The sequence below is a fragment of the Glycine max genome, chromosome 18 (genome assembly GCF_000004515.6).
Source record: "Glycine max cultivar Williams 82 chromosome 18, Glycine_max_v4.0, whole genome shotgun sequence".
NCBI classification, from domain to species: domain Eukaryota; kingdom Viridiplantae; phylum Streptophyta; class Magnoliopsida; order Fabales; family Fabaceae; genus Glycine; species Glycine max.
This window is the reverse complement of record NC_038254.2, coordinates 25,260,587-25,282,575: the sequence shown is the minus strand read 5'-3', so window position 1 is coordinate 25,282,575 and position 21,989 is coordinate 25,260,587. Positions and strand designations below refer to the sequence as shown.

Genomic DNA, 21,989 nt, shown 5'->3' with positions numbered 1-21,989 from the left:
AGTTTTCTCAAAGAAACTTCTCAAGGAAGTTTTCTTAAGAAAGCTTCTCAAGGAAGCTACCTAGTCTATAAATAGAAGCATGTGTAACACTTGTTGTAACTTTGATGAATGAGAGTCTTGTGAGACACAACTCAAAGTTCAACTTCTCTCTCTTTTTCTTCCTTCAATTTCGTGTTCCCCCCTCTCTCTTTCTATCTCTCATTCTTTTCCTCCATTGAAGCATCCTCTCCAAGTTTCTTATCCAAGGCTCATCTTGGTGGTGAAGCTCCTTCTTCCATGGCTTATTCCTTAATAGATGGCGCCTCCTCTCACCTCTTTTCCTTTGTCTTCCGCTGCATCTCCATGGTGGAAAATCACCATTAAAGGACCCTATTGAAGCTCAAAGATCCAGCCTCCATAGAAGCCCCACAAGCAAGCTTTCATCATGTTTTTTATTGACTATTTTGATTGTTTTTTATGATTATGTTTGATAGTTATGATGATTTTTTATTTTTTTATTATAATGTTTTGATTGTTTATAATGACTGTTTTTAATGGTTGTTTTGCTTGTTTATGATTATTGATTACTTTGAATGTTTATAATAATTGCATTTGATGGTTGTTTTTCATGATTGTTCATACTCATAAATGTTTTGATTGCTTAATTTTATATTGATTGCTTATAATCACATATTTGTCCTGATTTCTAGCACTATCTATCTTTAATTTCCTTGATATTTCAAACTTTTTGCATTGGGTTTCTTTCGGATTTTGTTCTTTATATTTCTATTTTGGACTTGGTTTTTTTTTTTACTACTTTTGATATTCCTCTTTGTTATTTAAGCCTTGATGTGTTTCGCACTTGGTTGATTCCTCTGTGAATGATTGGTTATTATGTGAATGATTCTTTCTATTTTGGTGCTTTTGTCTTTTTGATTTTGACAAAGGGGGAGAGAATCATGTAAGGTATAGGGTATATATTTTTTTGCAAACTATTTTCTGCTAAGTAATGATTGCAAAATTAACGGGGAGTGATCGTCTCGCAAAAGAAATTATTTTCTGTAAATGATTTCAGTTGGCTGTCATCATCAAAAAGGGGGAGAATGTGAATGTATGTGTATGAAGGTTTTGATGATGGCAAAACAAAAGCAACACAAGTTTTATTTCAAGTCCAAATCAAGACCAAGAAAACAAAGATCAAGAAGAAAGTTAAGTCTTAGTCTATCTTTGTTAAAAGAGTCTCTTAGTGATTGCAAAGGTTTGACCTCACAACATATTTTTTAAATTGATTATAAAAAGGTTTTTTAAAATATTTTTAACATTTTCTAAAAAAGACATTTTTCCACTGGCAATCGATTACCAGAAGCAAAATTATTTTAAAAAGCTTTTTCAGAAAATTTGAAATTTAAAAAGTTACTCTCAAAAGTCACATCCCTTCATAAGTTTTTGGGAAGCCACCAAGAGCCTATAAATATGTGACTTGTCTATGAAAATCTTTAGAGTTTTTCAGAACCTCATTGTCTTATTCTCTCAAAAACAAACCTTTGGTCAAACACTTGCAAATCAATTAAGGATTCTTCTAAGTTCTTCTTCAATTTGTATTTTTCTTCTCTAAAAGAGAGAAAAACTTTTGTACTTCAAAAAGAAAACTGTTGTTGTGATCAAGAGGTTGTGAGTCTCTTGATTTGTGAATTTTTCTAAACACAAGGGAAAGGGATCCCTAGGTAGTTCAGAAGTTGTAAAAGAATTTTACAAGGATAGTGGAAATCTCAAGTGGGTTGTTTGAGTACTGGACGTAGGCATGGGAAGTGGCCGAACCAGTATAAATTGAGTTTGCAATTGTCTTTTCCTTATCTGATTTACATTATTGCAATTTAATTTTGTCTTGCGCATTTAAAGAGCATCGATTAAATTGTTTATTACTTCTTCTTCTGCATATTAAATCTGTCATATATCATTTAAAGAGATAATTGAAGTTTGTTAGTGGAAAATTTTGAAACTTAATTCACCCCTCTCTTAAGTTATTGAGGTCACTTGTCTAACATGAAAATCTTCCAAAGGATCTGAAGAAGCTAAATGAACTTCATGTTTATCAAACTGAAGAAAGAAATGATCTATGGAGAGAATATGCACAAGCACACAAATATAATGAAGAACTCAACATGAGTAAACATAATCTCTGGGTGGAATGTGAAGAACACAAAATATCTATGAAATTCTTGAATGATAAGTTTTTAAAGAATTAAGAATTTAAGGGTCAACCTCAAGATGTTGTCAAACTTTATGAGGAAATTAGAACCTTAAAAACTACATTAGCCAAATTTGTTAATGGAACAAATAATCTTAACAAATTGTTAGGATATTGTAGAAGTTCCTCAGACAAATCTAGAAGTGGATAAGATGTAAAGGTGTATGTTCATGATAAAAACACCATTGTTGTCATAAATACTGCATCCGCATTAGAACATTCTAAGCATCAAAATGACAGATATCAAAATGCATTCTGAACTTACATCAGAAACCTTTTTGTTTTCAAAGAAGAATTAAAAGTTTTTAAAACCCTAATGCAACCCCCTTCTTGTGGTATTTTTGTCACTTCACATATGTCATCACAAATTCATTCACGAATCTCAACACCATAAGAGATTATAATATCATAGATGCACCATTCATATGTTCATCATGTTCATTAACCCACCTATAGTTCAATAAGCATAGCAAGACATTCCAATACCTTGAATTCTTGCAATGAACTCACCAAAAACTCATATGAATGTGAATCTCATGATCTCAACATAAAATCAACTCTAATCATAAAACAAAATCATCTCAACCACATCTCATATCATCATCAAGAAATCAACCAACACAACTCAAGACATTTGTCAATTAACATAATTATCTCATCATCAATATAATATTCCCAACAGCAACATGATAAATTAGCAACAATAAAATCATAGACCAAACCACGCATCATAAATATGCATTACTCTATCGTTTATAACAACTATATACTTCATGTTTAAGGTTATCAAAACATCTCATATGTTTTGGGTTACTATCTCCTTCGTCTTCTATTATGCACCTATGACCTTCATAGCTTATAAATATGATAAATAAAGGTATACTAACTCAATTATCTTGGTTCTTATCTCATTTGAAAGCTAAGAAGATTATCTCCAACTTTTATGTTACTCAAAGACCTAGTTTGGAAGTATATTATGCCTAAAATTACAATCTATATAAAACTTTTACTTGTTACTGACATCTTGACCTTTGTTTACTAATTTAAGCATATCTATAATTGTCAACATTCTTTTTGAGTGAAACAAAGGTATTAGTTAGCTAACATCCAGAGCTACAACTATCATCCATACCACTTTTCCAAAGTTTGTCTTTTTAACTGAGTTTTGGACTTTGCAAGGATGCACTTAAGCACAGTCCCTTGATAGCGCTGGTCCTATGTTGCACTTAGTGCTACCTAATGCACGCTTAAGCGCCACAAGTTGCAGAATCATAATTTTCTTCTATATTGTCCCTTTAATGAGTCCTAATCCAACTCCATCTCAAATCTTTCATTTCCAAACATAAACATCGAATTAAAACACCATTAATGAGCTAAAAACAGTGATTCCACACATCAAACATAAGATTAAAAATGGTTCAAGCTTCCCTTGCCTATCCAAACTCAATAAACTTGCTTAGAGATGAATAAAATGAGGAAAGAAGGAGACTCTGGGCCCAGGGTGCAAGTTTTCTCCCACTCACACAACAACTCCACACCATCTATATCCCCTAAATCCCATAAACCAACAAAAACCAGATCAAAACCATGAAAATAAACATTTTTATGAACTTTCAATAGTGTTCATGGAGGAAAAATGAAAATGGAAGATGAGAAAGAAAAGAAGAGAGTTCTTTAACATTGAACTAGTTCTCAAACTCGATTAAAGTATTGCTACAAGGTCCCTTGAGTAAATAAATTCAAGGTCTCAAACTCTCCAATGGAGATATATGACTCTCCCTATTCCTTCTAATCACACCCCTTCACTTCTTAAACTCACCCACCTTATTCCTATCACTCAAGGTCCACTCATCTCTCCTCAACCACTCTAAAACTTACTATTCATGTTTAAAACAAATTTTAAACACACACATATCACAAACCATGGTCTCATAATTAATTAATTAATTACATGTACTCAACTTAAATTTAATTGTTATTCTTGTAAGTTACCTAAATCACTTAAGCACACATTACGAAAAATATCATGTTAAATCCTTTATTTATAATTAATGTTGTAATGACTGATTTAGCCTTTATTGGTTTCCCTTGAAGCTTTTAATAAAGGTTCTTTGTTGCACCTCGATTGATCAACAATTTTTCTTTGTTTAATAAATAAGTCTTATGCGAGTGTTAGCCTATAATTGAGCGAGCATTCAAGTCTTGAGTTTTGATTGAACGCTTTTGACACTTGCTAGTGGCGTGAAAATTACCATTGAAATGCAATTGATACCGAAGAATATTACCTAGCTTAGTTTGGGAAGCGTGAAAAGTGATACAAATAATTTTTTTTTAATTAAGTAATTGTGTATAAGCAATTAATACGTTGAAATTAAAGTTAAACTGTTCGGGTGATATTTGGGTTTAATTCTTAACAAAAATTAAGTTTTTATCGGACTTTATTTATTTTTTGTCAAATTCTAGATTAGTTAGAGTTATTTTCAATGAACCGGTAGGTTATAACTAAAAAAAGAAAAATTATTTTTTTATAGACAATACAAATAATTCTAAAGGCCGTCTCCAGGAAAACCTGATAAAATAAAACAAAATTACTTTGCATTTGATACTGAAGAATATTACATAGCAGTGACAAAAGAAAATTCAAAGCACACTAGTGAAAATCGCCAAAAATAAAAGAGAAGCCTTGACAATGACGATATACCAACGACCACCTTTTCCCCTTTCTTTTACAAAGAGATTTTTACACTAATAAATATGTCAACACAAACAATACTGCATGGGTGTCACACTTTCTTCTTGATAGGGTAGTTTGGTTCAACAAATGGATGCAACCGAGACAGAAAAAATCTACGTTGCAGTTGGCTATGATATTGTAGATGGATTTCAAACTTTGAGTTGGGCGATGAAGAAATGGAATTCCCATCCTTGCTCTATTGTCATTCTTCATGTGAATTACAACACTTCCAAGAAATATGTTCCCACACTCCGTATTTTCCTTACATTTGTGTCTCAATTTTCTTTTTCATTACATTTAAGTTCAATTGGGTTTCATCACTTTGGTTTTGGGATTTTGTTGCAGTCGGAAAACTCCCTGCAAAAGGCGCGTCTGAAAAGATACTGGAACGTATCCGGAAACATGAGCAAAGGATAATCCAGAAGCTCCTTTCCAAGTATATAGCTTTATGTGACAATGTGAGGAAATTATGGATCCTCTCCAATTAATTATAAAAAAACTGGAGAGTGTCCACCATTCATTCATATTTTTTTTAATCTTTTATATATAAAAAATATTATACATTAAAATTGATCAACGGTTAAGATCTGATCTAGTTTTGAAAAAAAAAACTAAGGATTTTCCAAAAATTTTGATATTACTTCCCTTTTTCTTTTTTAATTTGTTCTAAGGGAATAATACATTGATAATTGATAATACAATACAATAGACTAATCACGACTAAATACTAAAATTTCTTTTTTTTTATCGTATAAAATTGTGGTAACAAAACTATGACTATTACAATTACATTCTTTTTGTAGTAAATTAATGTGTTCTATTTCTCAATATATATTGCAGGTGCCAGCTGAAACACTTGAAGTTGAGAAATTTGATGAGCCAATGGAAAAGCGCACTATAGACTTGATCCATGGTCTAGGAATAACGAAATTGATCATGGGATTTTCATTCATGAAGCCTTCCTTGTACTCTTTCTTTTCCTTGCTCTTTTCTTACATAGTAAAGAACGTGCGTGCATATATATATGCATGTAATTCATATTGAAAATTTTAATTCTTATTTTAGTATTTTTTTTATTGGATCGTAAAGGAGGTTGAGACGGGCTGACCCATCTTATAATGGTAGGCTAAAAATGTTGATCCCTTCTAGTTAAGGATTGATTGGGGATTGGTCCATCATAAATAAGAAAATTAATATTTTATTTCATAAAACAAGATATATCATATATTAATTGTTAATCCTAAATTTGATTTTAACATAAATTTTCTTATTAATATTAATATAAAAATAACAATAAATATGTATTTTAATTTTTAAATAATTCTATAAACTTAAAAAAAATACTAAGTGACAACTTTTATATATATATATATATATATATGACAAGTTAGCAAGTCAACCTGTCCCACCTTATCGGGTTCATGGGTTAAACAGGATGGAATAATGTGGGTTGGTAGGTTAAGTCACCTAACTTGTGCCATCATTTTTTGCCGATAGGTGGGCCAACACCCTATATTGTCACCCCTAATTTTTTATTCTTTATTCTTAAACTAAAATTCATACACACATGTGAATAAATATATGGAGAATGGATTAATTTATTTTAAAAGTAACTATAATTCTTATTAGGGATGAGAATAGGCCAGACCAGACTACAGGGGCTTACGACCTGGCCTACATAAAGCCTGACCTGGACTGGCCTATTTAATTAAAAAGTTAGATTCAGGCTTTTTTAAAAGCCTATTAAATTAAATAGATCAGACTTAGGCTTATTAAAAAGATTTTTATAAGCTTGATAGGCCTGTACAATTAATTATTTATTTGAAACTAACAATTATTACATTACTGCTCCATAACTTCCATTTCTATAATCAAGTAAGACTTTAATTACAATTTAGGTGTGAGTCATGTGCCCCTTTATATTCCTCATTATTTTTATTGGCTTTCCTTTTCCTTTAACTTTCCTGTTACGTCCCTATTCCCACCCCTAATTCTTTTATATATATATATATATATATATATATATATATATATAATATGTCTTTTAAATTTATTCTTCATTCTTATCTTTTATTTTCTTGAAATTTAATGGTTAAGATTAATTACTTATTGTAACCATTAGATCTCAAGAAAATAAATAATAAGGATGAAGGGTAACTCTAAAAGAATTAAATATGATTTGGGTCATGTTAGATTGTTAAGAATTAAAATAAATACTTAGATTCATTATATATCCCTTCCTAAAGCATTTTTTTTTAAAGATAAACTTAAAATAATTCTTATTATCTCTTAATGAATCAACCGTGATATATATTTATTTAAATTTATATGGTATAATCTTATTTAATAATTTAATAAGCTCAATTAATTTTAAATATATAAAATAAATCCGATGATAAGTAACTAATATAATTATTTATAATATTAGTACACGTTAATTAATTATTAAACATAAAAGTCTAACAATTCAATGACTTTTATCACTTTCTTTTTTCTGGTTTAGGAAATCGGAAGTTGACGTTAACGGATTGTTCTACGTTAATCAGCACAAGCCACCCTTTTGTGAGTTGTTCGTTATCTTTGGAGGGAAACAAGTTACACCTCGAGTGAAGAATGACGAGATAATCATGGAGGATGATAATGGGTTCAAGATTGCCAGCATGAGAGATAAGATAAATTGTATAGATTGGCTAGAGAGAATGTTCTTTGATAAAACCATTGACACCCAACATAGAAGTTCTTGCGCACCATCATCATCTTCAACAAATTTCGAGCCGTATCTTAACCAAAACGAATGGAAATTTAGTTTCCAAGAAATTGAAAATTATGCGCAGGAGTTAATGTCTTTAAATTTGGAGGAAGGAAGTTCTGGCCAAGACAACCATGTTTCCCACTTTAACCCAGTTGAGCCATATGTCAAAGAACGTAACAGTTCGAATAACATGGTAACTAAATCATTTTTATGAATTCTTTTTTTTTTTTGGTACAGAAAAGAAAACTTCTTTAAAAGACACCATAGGAGAATAAAAGAAAATAAAGCGATAAAATAAACTAAATTTTTCGTCTAAGCCAAAATTAATTATGTATGTAAGTTTTAAAAAAAATACTTTTTTTAACTTCTAGTGGAAAGTTGAGGTATATAAATTAATTATAATTAACAAACAAATATTTATATTTTCTAAGAGGCACTTGGTGAAAAACTCATCCAATCTGACTTTAATTATATGGCCTTCATTACTAATTGTACTGTTAATTTAATTAAGAACATTCTTTCGTTTTGGTTTGGTTTTCTTTTATTTTGTTTCTCATTAATCATTATGTCACATAGTAGACTCATCAACATATTGTCCAAATTGAATATCAACTCAGAGTGCCGCAGAAAATATTGACATACTCAAAGATAAAGTGAATGAAGCTTACAGAACCATCCAATTAAAAAGGAAAGAAGACGAGGCCAATTGGGAGAGACATGAAAAAGCTGAATGGGCTATTTATTTGTGTAACCGTCGGGTAATAACATTTATTGTTGTTTTTATTAAAAACTCAGGCATGATTAGTAAATTGATTCGAAATAGATTATTAGATGAGAACACATAACTGAAAGACTCATTTATTATCCTTCAGCTTTTGGGTTAAAATATACTCCCTCCTTACTAAAATAATTGTTGTGTATTAAAATTAAAGAAATAAAATAATAAATAAATAAATAATAATTTTATATAATTAATCTTATATTATCATTAATTATTTTTAGATTTTATAGTTCACCATTATTATATAAAGGATATAAATAATAAAAATAATAATTAATGTTATATTAAAAAAATTAAAATAATAATTATTTTAAAATATTTTTTTTCTTATCGGACAATTAAAATTATACTAAGAGAATATTATGAAATCTATAATTGTAGTATTTTACTTCTATCCTTTTGACAAACTATGAAGAAAAAAATAGGAATATATTCTATAATATTTTATTTAACATATTTTATATTAATTAAAATTTATTGAAATTTATAAAATTAAATAAGATTTGTTAGACATGAAAGTTACAAATTTAATTATTTTTGATAATTTCAACTAATATAAAATAAGTTTAATTATTATATATTATCAATGTAAACTTTTATACATTGTGAATCAATATTCACAATATATGGTACTATAACTTTTAAAGTAGTTATAACTTTTAGAATATGATTCAAACATTTTAAATATGTGACATTTTACTTGATGATGTAAAAAAATGTATACTATTAACATTCCAATTAAATTCATTTAAAATAATGCATTAGAGAGTTTGCTTATAGCATTTATTAACTATAATCAACTTCTCCTCTTTAAAGCAGATTTTAATTTAATTTTTTTAATTAAAATTAATTTGGATATATATCTTGATTAATTAATTATGTTAAAACTAATTTTTTCATACTGATCTAAAAATAAATATACTTCTCTTGAACACTTCAACAAGTTTCACCCATATTCTCATCACAAAAGTTATCATTAATTCTTGTTGCAGGAAGAAGAACTTGAATATCTAATAAAGGAAGAAGTGACAAGAAAGGAAGAACTGAGGAAGGATCTGGATGCAGAAAAAGAACAATTTCACAAAATTAAAATGGATATTGAGGATAGCAAGAAAAAGCTTAGTTTAGTGGCAGAGCAACAATCAGAGCTCCTAAACAGGCTTCATATTTACACATTGGCAGTGCCACAAGCTGAAACCAAACTAGGGAAGGCATTGGCTGAAAAGACAGAGATGCTTATGGAGATGGATGGTCTAAGGAAACAAAGGAATGCAATGAATAGAAGCATTGAATTTTTTCAGAGAAAAAGATGCCACAAGAATGAGTGTAGGCTGATAGAAAAGGGTTGTGGTTTGAGGGAGTACACAAAGGAGGAGATCACCTTAGCCACCCAAAACTTTTCAGAGCAAATGAGGTTGAAATCGGATGGGAATTGGACCAATGTGTACAGAGGACAAATTAATCATTCCACTGTTGCAATCAAGATGCTCAATCATGTTCCTGACTTGTCCCAACTAGATTTCCAAGCCAAGGTAAATAAACCACAATGAAAACTTACTGTGTTATGTTCCAAGAATAATTTTAAGAAGATTTATTTTTTTATCTTAATCATTAATTTTTCTAAATATAATAATAAAGATTCACTACTCATTATAATCATTAAAAATAAATAATGAAAATGAAAAAAAATTAAAAAAATTAATCTTAGAATAAGTTGATTCCTCCCCTGTTTATATATGGTTGGACAATAATATTAATAGTATAAAAAATATTATAATAAACATGAACGAAAATATCTCTCTGTTAAAAAAAATACACTATAATATAAAAAAATATGTACACCATTATTAATTAACAGCTTGTTGGGATTCTTTCTTTAACTGTAGAAGCACAGTAAAAACACCTTAAATCAAACATTAAGTTGAAAATTATCATGAATAAATTTGAATATAACAAGGACATTACTTGTCAGAAGCCTTTTAAAGTGAGTAAAAATAAAATACATCGTGAATAAAAAAATCAATCATTGATATTTCACCACGTTCATGATTTGTTATGTATACGTGCATAATATTGATTACTGATTTTTCATCAACGACTATGATTACTTACTCTTACTTTGAAGGAGTTAGATCCATATTTGTTAATTAATGTTGAAAGGTAGAAAAAGAAGCCTATTATATAACGACAATAGACACAATCCTAAAAACAAATTCCTACCTCTGGTGCTTCCTATTTTTGAACAGTCACATGATTAACATGAATTATTTAGAAAATACAAATGAAAAGGTATATTGTATATCATATTGTTGAATAATTTAGAGTTTGTTTGGGGAAGTCGCTCTAATAGTCTATAAGTTGTTAAATTAAAATAAGCTTGTTAGATATACTATTTTATTAGTTTCTATCTTATTTTTAGATGCTATTTCAACAAATGATTTATTTTATAAGTTAGTAGTTTTTTTTTCCTTTTTGATTTTTGTTCTTACTTCTTTACTTAGTTTTTTTTCTTTTTACCTTTTAGAAACTCTTTTGCACTCTTGTCACTTTTATGTCATTTTATATTTATCAACTAACTTATTAGTTAACTTCATTAAATATTTTTAATTCAATCAACTAGTTTAGCTTTTAGATCCTAATTTCTAATTTATAAGTTTTTAATCAGCTTATAGGTTTTTAACTTACATGTGAATTAGTTTTACTATAAACACCCTCAATAGAAGAGTTCAATTAAAATTAGGAAGCATAAAGTGGTTTTAGTGTTGTATTTTGTTTCAGTTTCAAGTACTTTTAATTGAAATATTTTTCTTTTTCTGTTGTTTTTTTTTCAACTTTTACTGATGATGAAATTCAACTATTTTTAGGTGAGGAATCTTGGTAAAATTCGGCAACCTCATCTGGTTGCTATGTTGGGCTTTTGCTCTGAGCCCAAATGCTTAGTATTGGAATACATGAACAATGGCAGCTTGGAAGAAATGCTATTTTGCAAGAGCAAAAACCGGGTCTTAAGTTGGCGTGATTGCATAAGGATAGCCATAGAAGTTTGCTCAGGGTTGGGCTTTCTAAATGCAGCTCAGCCCAAGCCCATTGTTCATTGTCATCCTTCTCCATCCAAAATCCTCCTAGATTGCAATCTTGTTGCAAAAATAACAGGTTTTGGGCTTCATGGGTGCAGTGAAGAGTGTAATGATAATTCATCAGATATGAAGGCAATAGGGGTTTTATTGCAAAATCTATTGAATGGAAGAAGAAATTTGGTGACAATGGATACAGAGGCTTGTTTTGATGAGATTGGTGAGCAATGGCCATTTGATGTGGCAAGAGATGTTATGGGCTTAGCTATGCGGTGCATGTCCATGAATTGTGAGCCCAATGGAGAAATGAGCATAACAAGAGTCGTGGAGGAGCTCAATGAGATCAGAAAAAAGGGTGATGACATGGTTGCTAGGGAAGGATGGAGGAATATAAATGGGGGAAACGTACATGGACAAGATTCTACCCATGTGCCTAGTGTTTTCATTTGCCCTATCCTTCAGGTTAGTGTCCAAGTTTATTTTATTTATTTATTTAAGGTTATTTTATTTATTTTGAAAACATTGATAAATAAGGTTTTAAATTTCAGTGACAATTTCATGGTATTTTCTTTATATTATAGGGAATTGTGGATGAATGCGGCCACAAATCATGACAATGAACACATAAATCTTGACCTTGTGGCTGCAATTGCATTTACAAATTGTTTTTTTAAAGACTTCGGTGTCAAATTTTTATTTGGAAATAAAATTGGATGTGAAACTATTCTTAAAATAATTTAATAGAAATTTATAATCTAATTATAAATTGTGATATAATTGAAATTATTAAGTTTTATAATAATTATTTTAAAAATTGTATTTAAAGTAATTTTTAATTAATTGATAAAAGTAAAATATTTTATACCAGTCTCTTTCTTATAAAGACATTACACTTTTATTTTGGAAGCATTTTTTTTAAGATTGTATTTTTACAAGCATAATAAAGATTGCATTTTTGCCATGTACACTGCAGAGAATAATGAAAAATCCACATATAGCAGCAGATGGATTTTCTTATGAGCTAGAAGCAATAGAAGAGTGGTTGCAATCGGGGCATGACATATCACCCAAAAACCTGAAGCTGAAGCACAAATTACTTACCCCTAATCATACCCTCCGTTCCCTAATTGAGGACTGGCAAGGCAAGAGATCAGCTAAAGTTGCAAATTAATTAATACTGCACATCTTTTCATTAAAATTAAAAGTTTCAGTGGGTTAAGTTTAAGGTAAACTTTACAAAATTATTTATAGCTACCCACCAAGATCTTTATATTGGTACCAGAATTGAAACTCAAGCCCTTACGAGATACGAAGGATATCTTTACTAATTAAATCATTTTTTGTTGACTTGTTTGGTCATATATACTTACGTACCATGATAATAAAATTTGTATAATTTAATTATAATTTTAACACCAAATAGACATACTAAGGAAAACTATTGTTTTTTTTTATTCGGTAAGAATTTTATATATTGTAAGAGTATTTTAAATTTAAATAAAATAACAAATATAAATTGAATTTTTTTAATTTTTAAAATAGTATAACTAAATTTATTTATTTCAAAAATATCACAATTAATTTGAAAATATGTAGAATATAACACAAAAATATTTTTGTTCCTGTCACAAATAGACTGGACACTAACCCTTATGCCGAAGGGTCTTCTCTAATGGTCCCTTGTCGAAGTCTCCCGTGTGTGAGTCCAAAAGAGCGAGGATATATACAAAAGGTACTCCAACGTTCAAATAATGTTTCGGTTCAAAATTGTTGATGATATATAGTGGGTATTCAAGAATGAATCAGTCCTCTTACATGCTGAGTTCTCCCCTTTATATATTGATCTTACTGGACTTGAGGTCTATGGGTCTGCACGTTTTGATAACCAATTAGGTAATACACCTCTTAAGCTTACTTAGGTATTTCTAACAAGTAATTACCCTTAAGCGGGTTTATTGGCTATAATCATGGTCGAATGGTATTCTTCACTTCTATATGTCAAAGGCTAAGATAAAATAATTCAACTACTACTATTTAAAAGCGAAAACAATTAACTGCGGGCAGGGATTATATCTCCATTTTGCTTTGATGAACCAATCCATATCCTCAAATATACTATTAGCATATCAGTGGAAGGTTGAGCCTAAAGGCTACAAATATAGATTTGCTGCATTATTTTCAATTGCCGGTGATTCATTTCAACCCCAAATATCAAACTGGAACTACAAAAATTGAACCATTGATTGATTATAAAATATATAAATGTACAAGTACAATAATTTCTCCATTGTTTTGTTTTCAGATCACATTGACCTATGTGAAACAGCTATAGAATTCACAAGCATAATCAGTGCTAAACTATTTCCTATTTGGCCTTGCAGTGACTAAATCCAAGTATATTTGTTTTTATTCTTCATGAGCTTCAATATCTTCTAAGCTCTAGGGATCAGAAGTGAATGTTATCATGAGTCCATGAATAGAAGAAATCAGACATAGCCTAATATTCAGACTCCCAAACATTTCGCCCAACGGAAACACCTAGCAATTTTCTTTGGCAAAGAATATGCGGATTGCAGAGAAGGATCAGTTGCAATATCTTCAGCTCGTGACCATATATACACCCCTCGTTCTTGTTTACTTCCCGGGACAGTGTTGTCCAGTATGAATGCCACCAAAAGTGTAATCACCATGTTTAAGGACATAAGAGCATTGATTGCAAAATCAAGCTGAAACATTGGGAGGATAAAAATGACACGGTTAGCTCATCTTCACCAAAAAAAATTAATTGCAGCTAGTAGATTTTAATTGATGAAAAATTGTAGGCTTAATTATACTCTCGATCCCTTGATATCATCATTTTTCGAATTTGATCTTCCCATTCTTTTTCCGAATTTGATCCCCTATTTAGCTTTTAATGGTACAATTTTGGTCTATATCCCCCTATTTAACTTTAAATGGTACAATTTTGGTCTATCAGATAATTGGACATTCAATATTTAATATAAATGCTAATGTGATCATTCATCCACGTTAGGATATCCATGTCTACACATCTGCCATATCAATATTATCATTGAATGTCAAGTTAACAAGTGAAACAAAATTAGACAATTAAAAGAATGGGAAGATCAAATTTGTGGAAAAAAAATGGAAGGTCAACCTCGAGATATGATGATAAAAAAGTGTAATTAAGTCAAATTTGTACACTAGCTCATAGAAATGTTATGGATGATAATTATGTGATATTTGTATGGTTTTAAATTTCAATCTGGAATCATAGTTGCAGCCACGATATAAAAAATTTTAAGGTGTAACTACATCTCGACCACTATTGCAAGTTGTGGCGTCATTTATTTGCAATCTTTTTAATTAGTCCAACTTGATTATTAGCATATTCACATATAGCCTATGAAATATGTTCCTTCTTATACTACTTGATTTTTAGTAAAGGCAAGGGCTGTCTGCATAGAGAAAGTGCTTACTTGTTTATTGCCAGAATGGAATGGTCCACTAGATGCAGCCCCATAAGGTACCAGGTAAGCAGGCAGTATCAGACTGGTTTGAGGCTTGTATTGTTGAAAATAGGCAGGGATTGATAGACCAAGGAAAAACGAAACACCAACTATTGTCATGTTCCTGAAGCTGGTACATTGACCATACTGTAAGTTTGAAAGGCCCAAAGCTGCTATAAGAGCCCAAATGAAACACAGTACAGAAGCAGCCAAGCCCTGTGGAATGGAAGCAATAAGAGCACCCACTTTTCCTACAAAATAATATGAGAAATTGAATTAAAGTGTCTTACAATTTGGGGTTTGGCCTAAATCAATTCTACAAAATCAGTTTATAAAGTAAGGATTACTCTCCAATAATATACTTCAATTTGGTCATATCACTAGTTAATATACCAAGTAGCAAAATGAAAAGGCTGTTTAATATTTTGATATCAAATTATGGTTTGTGTCATTAAGTTTTGTTGATTTACCCATAAAGGAGAAGAGAATCATGAAAGCTGCTCCAAGTTCCACCACCCTCCGACTTGCCACCTTTGTTGTGTCAATTGTGTGAACATTTTCTGTCAAGGTGGTTGATCCAGTTCCGGAACCCCAAAGACCAGCCAATATACTACAGAAACCCTCCAATGCAATTCCTCGGCTCACAACTCCTGGAGTTGGAGGCCTCAAATTGACTTGCAGTGATGCAGAATGATAAGTTCCAACCTGGAAACCAACATGTTACTACTACAAAAAAAAGCTTTTAACATCGGTTTAGAACTATTGAATTTGAAAGTTGGATACTTTCAACATCGGTTTTACAATTTTAGTTTCTTCCCGGATCATATTTGATCCTTGCTTTCAACATAAAAATTCATCCTAAGGTTTAAAAACGTTTGGACTTCGAAGATATCACTTGAACAGTAGCATCACACTCGCTAACACATCCTTTCTAACACACATCATAGTAGTAAGACCTATACAATTTTGTGATTTCCAATCAATTTTAACAAATAATAAAGATTGTAACACTAATATTTCTCTAACAACCTTTCTGATACAAAATATCTATGTGTATGTATGTCACTTTAATAATTCTGTGTATGTATGTCACTTTATTGAATTTAAATACAAAATATCTTTTAACATTTCACTAGTTTTGCGGCCCCTTTTGAATTTCTCAATCTAGATAGACAGCCCTGTGATTTAAGTATCTCATTGAGTTTCCCGTTCTACCTAATGTGAGATTCATAAGTCAACATTACCACCACTTTTAAGATAACTCACAGAATGTACCGATTAACCCAAAAGACGTGAGAAAGCTTCATGCCATATCAAGCTTCCTATTCTGTTAGTTGTGGGAGTCATAATACTAAGCAGATGATATTTTGCACTTGCAAGCATTTAAACAATGTACTTACTGAATCCACAGAGGCAACCAGCGACACTACGGTCATGATTATGCAAGTCCTAAAATGGAAAATAGGAAAACCCCACTGTAAAGGGTAAGGAATTCTGAGCCATGCAGAAGTTAACAGTGCGTTGGATATATCAGTCCTGCAATGTTTCATGGTATAAGCATGCTTTCTGCATGCATCAGTCAAAATGTTTGAACTTGGGATATTGGGATTGCATCCTTTGTAGTTATAAGCTCCCCCAGCTGTTAAAAAGGACGCATATATCCAAGTTAATGTAACACTCAAGGGAACCTGCAAATATTCAGAAGTTTGTCAACACATTTTGTTAGTATATCCACATGTAATAAAGGAAAACGTAGCAATCTAAGTTCTCAACTAATTGACACAAATGATGATGAAGTATACAATCGTTTATTTTTTTCCTCTAATTTAACTTATTTATCTCCTACACTTATTACTTAGTAAATCAAAGATGACCAAGGAAATGTCAATCAGAGTGTGTATAACTTCAATTTCCTCACGACAAACCTGGAGCCTTGCCAAAGAGTTCTAACTGTTTTAAACTTTAATGTGATATTGACATAAGATTTCATGATTAGCCTTCAATATAAACTGGCTCCACAGATATTGACGAGTTTGATCACACAAGTCATTAAGCTAAAGTTATCTTCTTTTCTTTCCTCACAGTGTGTGGTGTGAGACTGTTTGTGTTTTGAAAGGATGATCAAACACAATGAAACCAGAAAAGTATTCATTACTTTTTATATGAATGATTTTCAACATGCAAGATAAGCACGGCAAGCTAACTTGTTTATGAATTCCTGTCAGAGAAAGTGAATCATCTAAACTAGAAAGCACAAAAATTATATGTAATGTATTCCATGCCTTAAAAAAATCAAAATAAGAGGAACATGTTAATTCAAGATACTTACAGCATAAATTCGAAATGTGTGGTGTCCAAAAATAGATATTCCTCGAAGATGCTTCAAATAAGAAATAAAAGAAACAAAGATATGAGTTTCAGAAAACAACTGAAACCATTTAAAGGACAAAAGCCAATAATTTTTTTACAAGAGACAAACACAGACAGCCTTTTTAATATTACAAGAAGGAACTTTACAGTCATTTCAAAGACTTTTCATGCATCGGATTATTCTATATCAGTGCTGCTTGAAATGCTTAGGTCGTGACTCACCAGTGTGAATAATAGAACTAATGCTATCTGCGGAATGCTAATTTCTATGCATGTTCCAGCTTGTGGAAAGCCGTAGCTGAAGAATGCTAAACCTACAGCAGCAACAGTTGGAGCCACCACAATTGGGTTGATTATCCTAGAAGTCATAACAAGTTGTTATAAAATTGCAAAGAATTAACACATTAGACTAAAGTCTTAATAGCTCTCCTCAGATAAAATTTCAGTAGCTTTTGTGTTCACTTCATCACCAACATAAACTCACACCATATTAACTGATTTAAGGAGACGTTTAAATTAATAAAAAAAATTAATTAAACACTTATTTAATAAAATGAGATTATTGAAATAAGATAAATTGAGTTTATAAGACGGTCATATCATAAGGCACATTTATAAGCTCAACAAAGTTCTCTAGAAGCTCTACCAAATCAAATGCCCCTATAATTGCATAGGCTTATTCTATTCCTAATTATTCTTTTCTAGATATCTAAACTATGCTACATATTTTAAGATCCATGTAAGAGAGAATAAATGAATACCAAAAAGTTTAATTACTTGTCAATTTTGCGTGCCTTGTTAATCAGGCTGCACAAAATATGATTTATTTGCAATTTAAGGGTTGCCACCTAAATGACCAAAAACAAGGCTTCAGTGTTGCATGATCACCAATGAGTGTATTATGTAACTAGATTTCTCATAAAGGGAAGCAGAGTGTGTTGGTCATGTTACTATTCTAGGAAGTTGGAAAATATGCAGCATTGTGTCAAGAGCTAAAGATATGTATATTTCCATGACAAAATTTTAACATAAAGGCTTTAAAGTTTAAATTCAGATGATTCTACAAGAAATATTGAAAACATGAGATTATTCATCTGTTTATCTATTATGTTAATAGATGATATACACATTTATATTAATTATTTAACAATGTAGCAACTTAGAGAACTAACAAAGATAAAGATATTTTAAACATAAAATGAAAAGACGAAAGATATTTCTTTTCCACCAGAAATTTATCAAGCTCTGGTGAACACGAGAAAGATCACATGCAACTCTTTGTTACCTGAGAAGAAGAGACATCAAACCACTAAGTCCCAGGATACATTGGAATATTGAGCCAACAATTATAGCTCCCTGGAGTTCCCTCATTATGTGCCTAAATTTCTGCAGTTATAAGCAGGCATTAATATGGAAGCTAGAAATAGTTACCAACCAGAAGAAGATTAATCAAAGTTAAATGTGACTTATGAACAACAATTCCCTTCACTGGGTTGGTCCAAAACAGAGAACTCTGATAGATGCACCAATGCAGAAAGAAGCAAAAAGGAAAAATGCTTCTGGTGATTCAAATAATGAAGTACCAGGATTTAGATTACTTGATGTAATTGTACAAGCCTGAAAGAGCTTAAGGACAACGAATTAACATTTTCTGTCAGTCATTGAACTTACGTGATGTGTAAGATTTCGAAATTCTTCAGCATTTATGATAACCAATGCCGGTGCCAAATACACAAATGAGCTCCCTTGAACTAAAGGTAGTCGGGTGCCAAAGTAGGAATGCAGTATCGTTGTGATGCCAGAAAGAAACAGCATTGTCGAAATTACATTAGCAGTATCGTTCTGTCATCATTGATTGATATGCAAGTGAATACAAATGAATATGGAAAGGTATTATATCAATTTTTCTAGGGTCATTATATAAAGGCATATCTTACATCTGTTCCACCCATGGTTGGTACCATGATTAATGGGATTAATACTAGCGAGCCAACCAATGATAGGTAGTGCTGCAGGCCGTAATAGATAAGAGGTACTGCAGTTAAAGATACGTTAATCAAAAGAAGTAATAACGTTTTTAGCAAGTCATAGAAGCAGGATTTAGCTAATTAACTTTAATTGCTACTTATGAGATAATATCATAGTAATTGTGAAAGTGATTTGTTAATAAAAATGGGAAATGGGGAGATTCACAGAGCTCTCCATCAAACACAACTTGATAAATAGCTAGAGGCATTTCCTCTCTCTCTCTTTCACTTTAATTACTACTCTACTTGTCTTTAACCCTGTTATGTTGAACAATACTCAAACCAATTTGATGGCATTCATGCTCAAATCTAAATAACATATGGTATGCATCATCAACAAACTAATTTAAAAAAAAAAATGAAACTAGATTATTAAAATTCATAATGTGTAGACTTAAACTTGGGGACCAATCTCCAGCTTATAATTGAACAGACTTTTGGTCTTGTGATTTGTGAATACCCAATCACGCAGAAGCTGATAACATTACTACATATATATCAGAAAGTTACAGTGCAGAAAAAATAATACTATGCCGTTCAAAGATCATATAAAACTTCGTACCCCATTGCCCAGAGGCTCTTCACTATGCGAAGGTATGGGGGAGGAATATTGTACGCAGCCTTACCCTTGCATATGCAAAGAGGCTGTTTCCGGATTCGAACCCATGACCAACATGTCACCAAGGCACAACTTTACCGCTGCACCAGGGCTCGCCCTCTTCCGTTCAAAGATCATATGATTAATGAAATTGATTAGAATATACTATGTTGCCATCAGGCTAAGGCATAAGACTTGGACAAATTTTTTTTCACACAAATTCAAATTAAACAAAGCAGAATTTGTTTAAAATTATCCAAATTAGCTCTCTAACTTAGATGTGAGAAACATAAAATTGAATTGAAACTAACCAAGACCCGGATTTTCTGTGATACTGTACTTCAATCCAGATGATCCCTGCCACTCTCTTCCAGAAGATTCCTCCCCCTCCGGAAACAGATTCACCTTAACATCTCCTTCAGCTACCCCTTCCTCTTCCTTCTTCTGCTCTGGCAAAGGAGCAACCGCAGAAACTCCATGGCTATTACTATCATGATTCGTGCTCACCGTCATTCCATTAGCATCACCATTCCCTCTTAACCCAACTTTCTTGTCACCATCACCAGCCAAAGCCAAACCAGGCTCATCCCCAATTTTCCTTCTCTGGTTTTGGCTCCCCACTGCTCCATTCCACACATCCTTTGACCTCAAAACTCTATCATTCTCACCCCTTATGACTCGATGCTTGGACACAAAAACCGGCTCAATCTCATTGTCCCGATTAGGCCTTGCCAACCCCAGCACCGGATCAATCTCTATCGTGGGAGAGGACCCTCCTTCTCTCTGATCATCAACACTCTTCACATCAAACCCAACACTATCAAAATTCTCATTAGCACTAGTCCCAGCTTCCCCAGAGTAATCAGACACAAACCCAGTTCTCTTTGCCCATGACTTCAACTCTTTAGGATTGTGATCACTTCTTGGCACAAAGGGCTCAACTTTTGCATCACTAACATCATGTCTCTTGCCAGTGCCATCCCTCATAGCCTTTCCCCTATCTAAGAACTCCGAACTCGACCCGGTTTCCATTGAACCGTTTTCTTTCACTTGTTTCTTTTCCTTTCTTTCAAAGTTGGGCACTGACAATCCAAGAGTTCAATTCAACCCAATATAGTACAAAGAACAAAGATGAAAACTTTGCAACGTGAAGGAACCAACCCAGAGGCTTCACTTCACATCACAGCAAAGAGCTAAACTCCGGAGAGTGAGAGAGTAGAAGCAAAGGAACAGTATATGGCGAAAAGACAAGGAAAGAAAACCATCACAACAACAACAACGTGCATTGGTGTAGCGATTAACGGTTAGTGTTGAAGGGAAATACAGTGAACAACACATTGACTCAGACTCAGAGACATATCTTATCTTCACTTCAACTCATTGCAGCTCGCAAGTTGCTTTCAAAGGAAAGCGTGAATGTGAGTGTGTGACCTTAATCACATAAACGTCTTTCTGGCATGGCCTCTTGATGTTGACAAAGGACCTAGCTAGCTAAGTTTCAAGCTGAATTTTCAAATGTGAAGAGTAACGTTACATAACACATTAACACTACTGCAGGTTGAACCTTCGGGTTAATTTTTTTATGTGCTTTTTACTCCTAATATTCTTTAAGGAACTAATAATAAAGGAAACTAATGCGTCACTTTGCTTCAAATTGAAGTTTCTTATTCTTATTATTCCTCTCAGTATTTATTTCGGGGAGACTCATGAAGTGAAGTGGAGTAATTCAATTGCTTTGTTACATTATTACAATGATGATTATGCGGTGGAAAACAGAGAATTTAATTAGTAGGTCCCAATCCAATTGGCGTTGTTGGAAAAAGAGTTTGAAGTGGATTATTATTATTATTCAATACTAACTAGTGTGACAAGAATATTGATTAAAAAAATAAAAATAAAAATATTTTTATTGAA

At 31.8% G+C, this 21,989-nt stretch overlaps 2 protein-coding genes across 2 annotated transcripts; one reads left to right on the top strand and one right to left on the bottom strand.

The window, feature by feature from the left end:
- The first annotated feature begins 5,048 nt into the window (after positions 1-5,048).
- Positions 5,049-12,739, top strand: LOC100795815 (putative U-box domain-containing protein 50). Its single transcript, XM_006603326.1, has 8 exons — positions 5,049-5,214; positions 5,307-5,419; positions 5,802-5,926; positions 7,465-7,906; positions 8,331-8,471; positions 9,487-10,026; positions 11,359-12,030; positions 12,542-12,739. Exons 1-8 carry the CDS (start codon positions 5,049-5,051, stop codon positions 12,737-12,739), a joined length of 2,397 nt encoding a protein of 798 aa, XP_006603389.1.
- A 1,052-nt stretch (positions 12,740-13,791) lies between these two features.
- On the bottom strand, positions 13,792-21,769 carry LOC100796335 (nucleobase-ascorbate transporter 11). The gene is made up of 10 exons (XM_003551265.5): positions 20,387-21,769; positions 19,388-19,485; positions 19,122-19,292; positions 18,736-18,836; positions 17,673-17,808; positions 17,410-17,460; positions 16,481-16,768; positions 15,551-15,785; positions 15,051-15,331; positions 13,792-14,294 (listed from the first exon to the last, which is right to left on the bottom strand). Exons 1-10 carry the CDS (start codon positions 21,105-21,107, stop codon positions 14,073-14,075), a joined length of 2,304 nt encoding a protein of 767 aa, XP_003551313.1. The 5' UTR covers positions 21,108-21,769; the 3' UTR covers positions 13,792-14,072.
- Between the last annotated feature and the right edge of the window lie 220 nt (positions 21,770-21,989).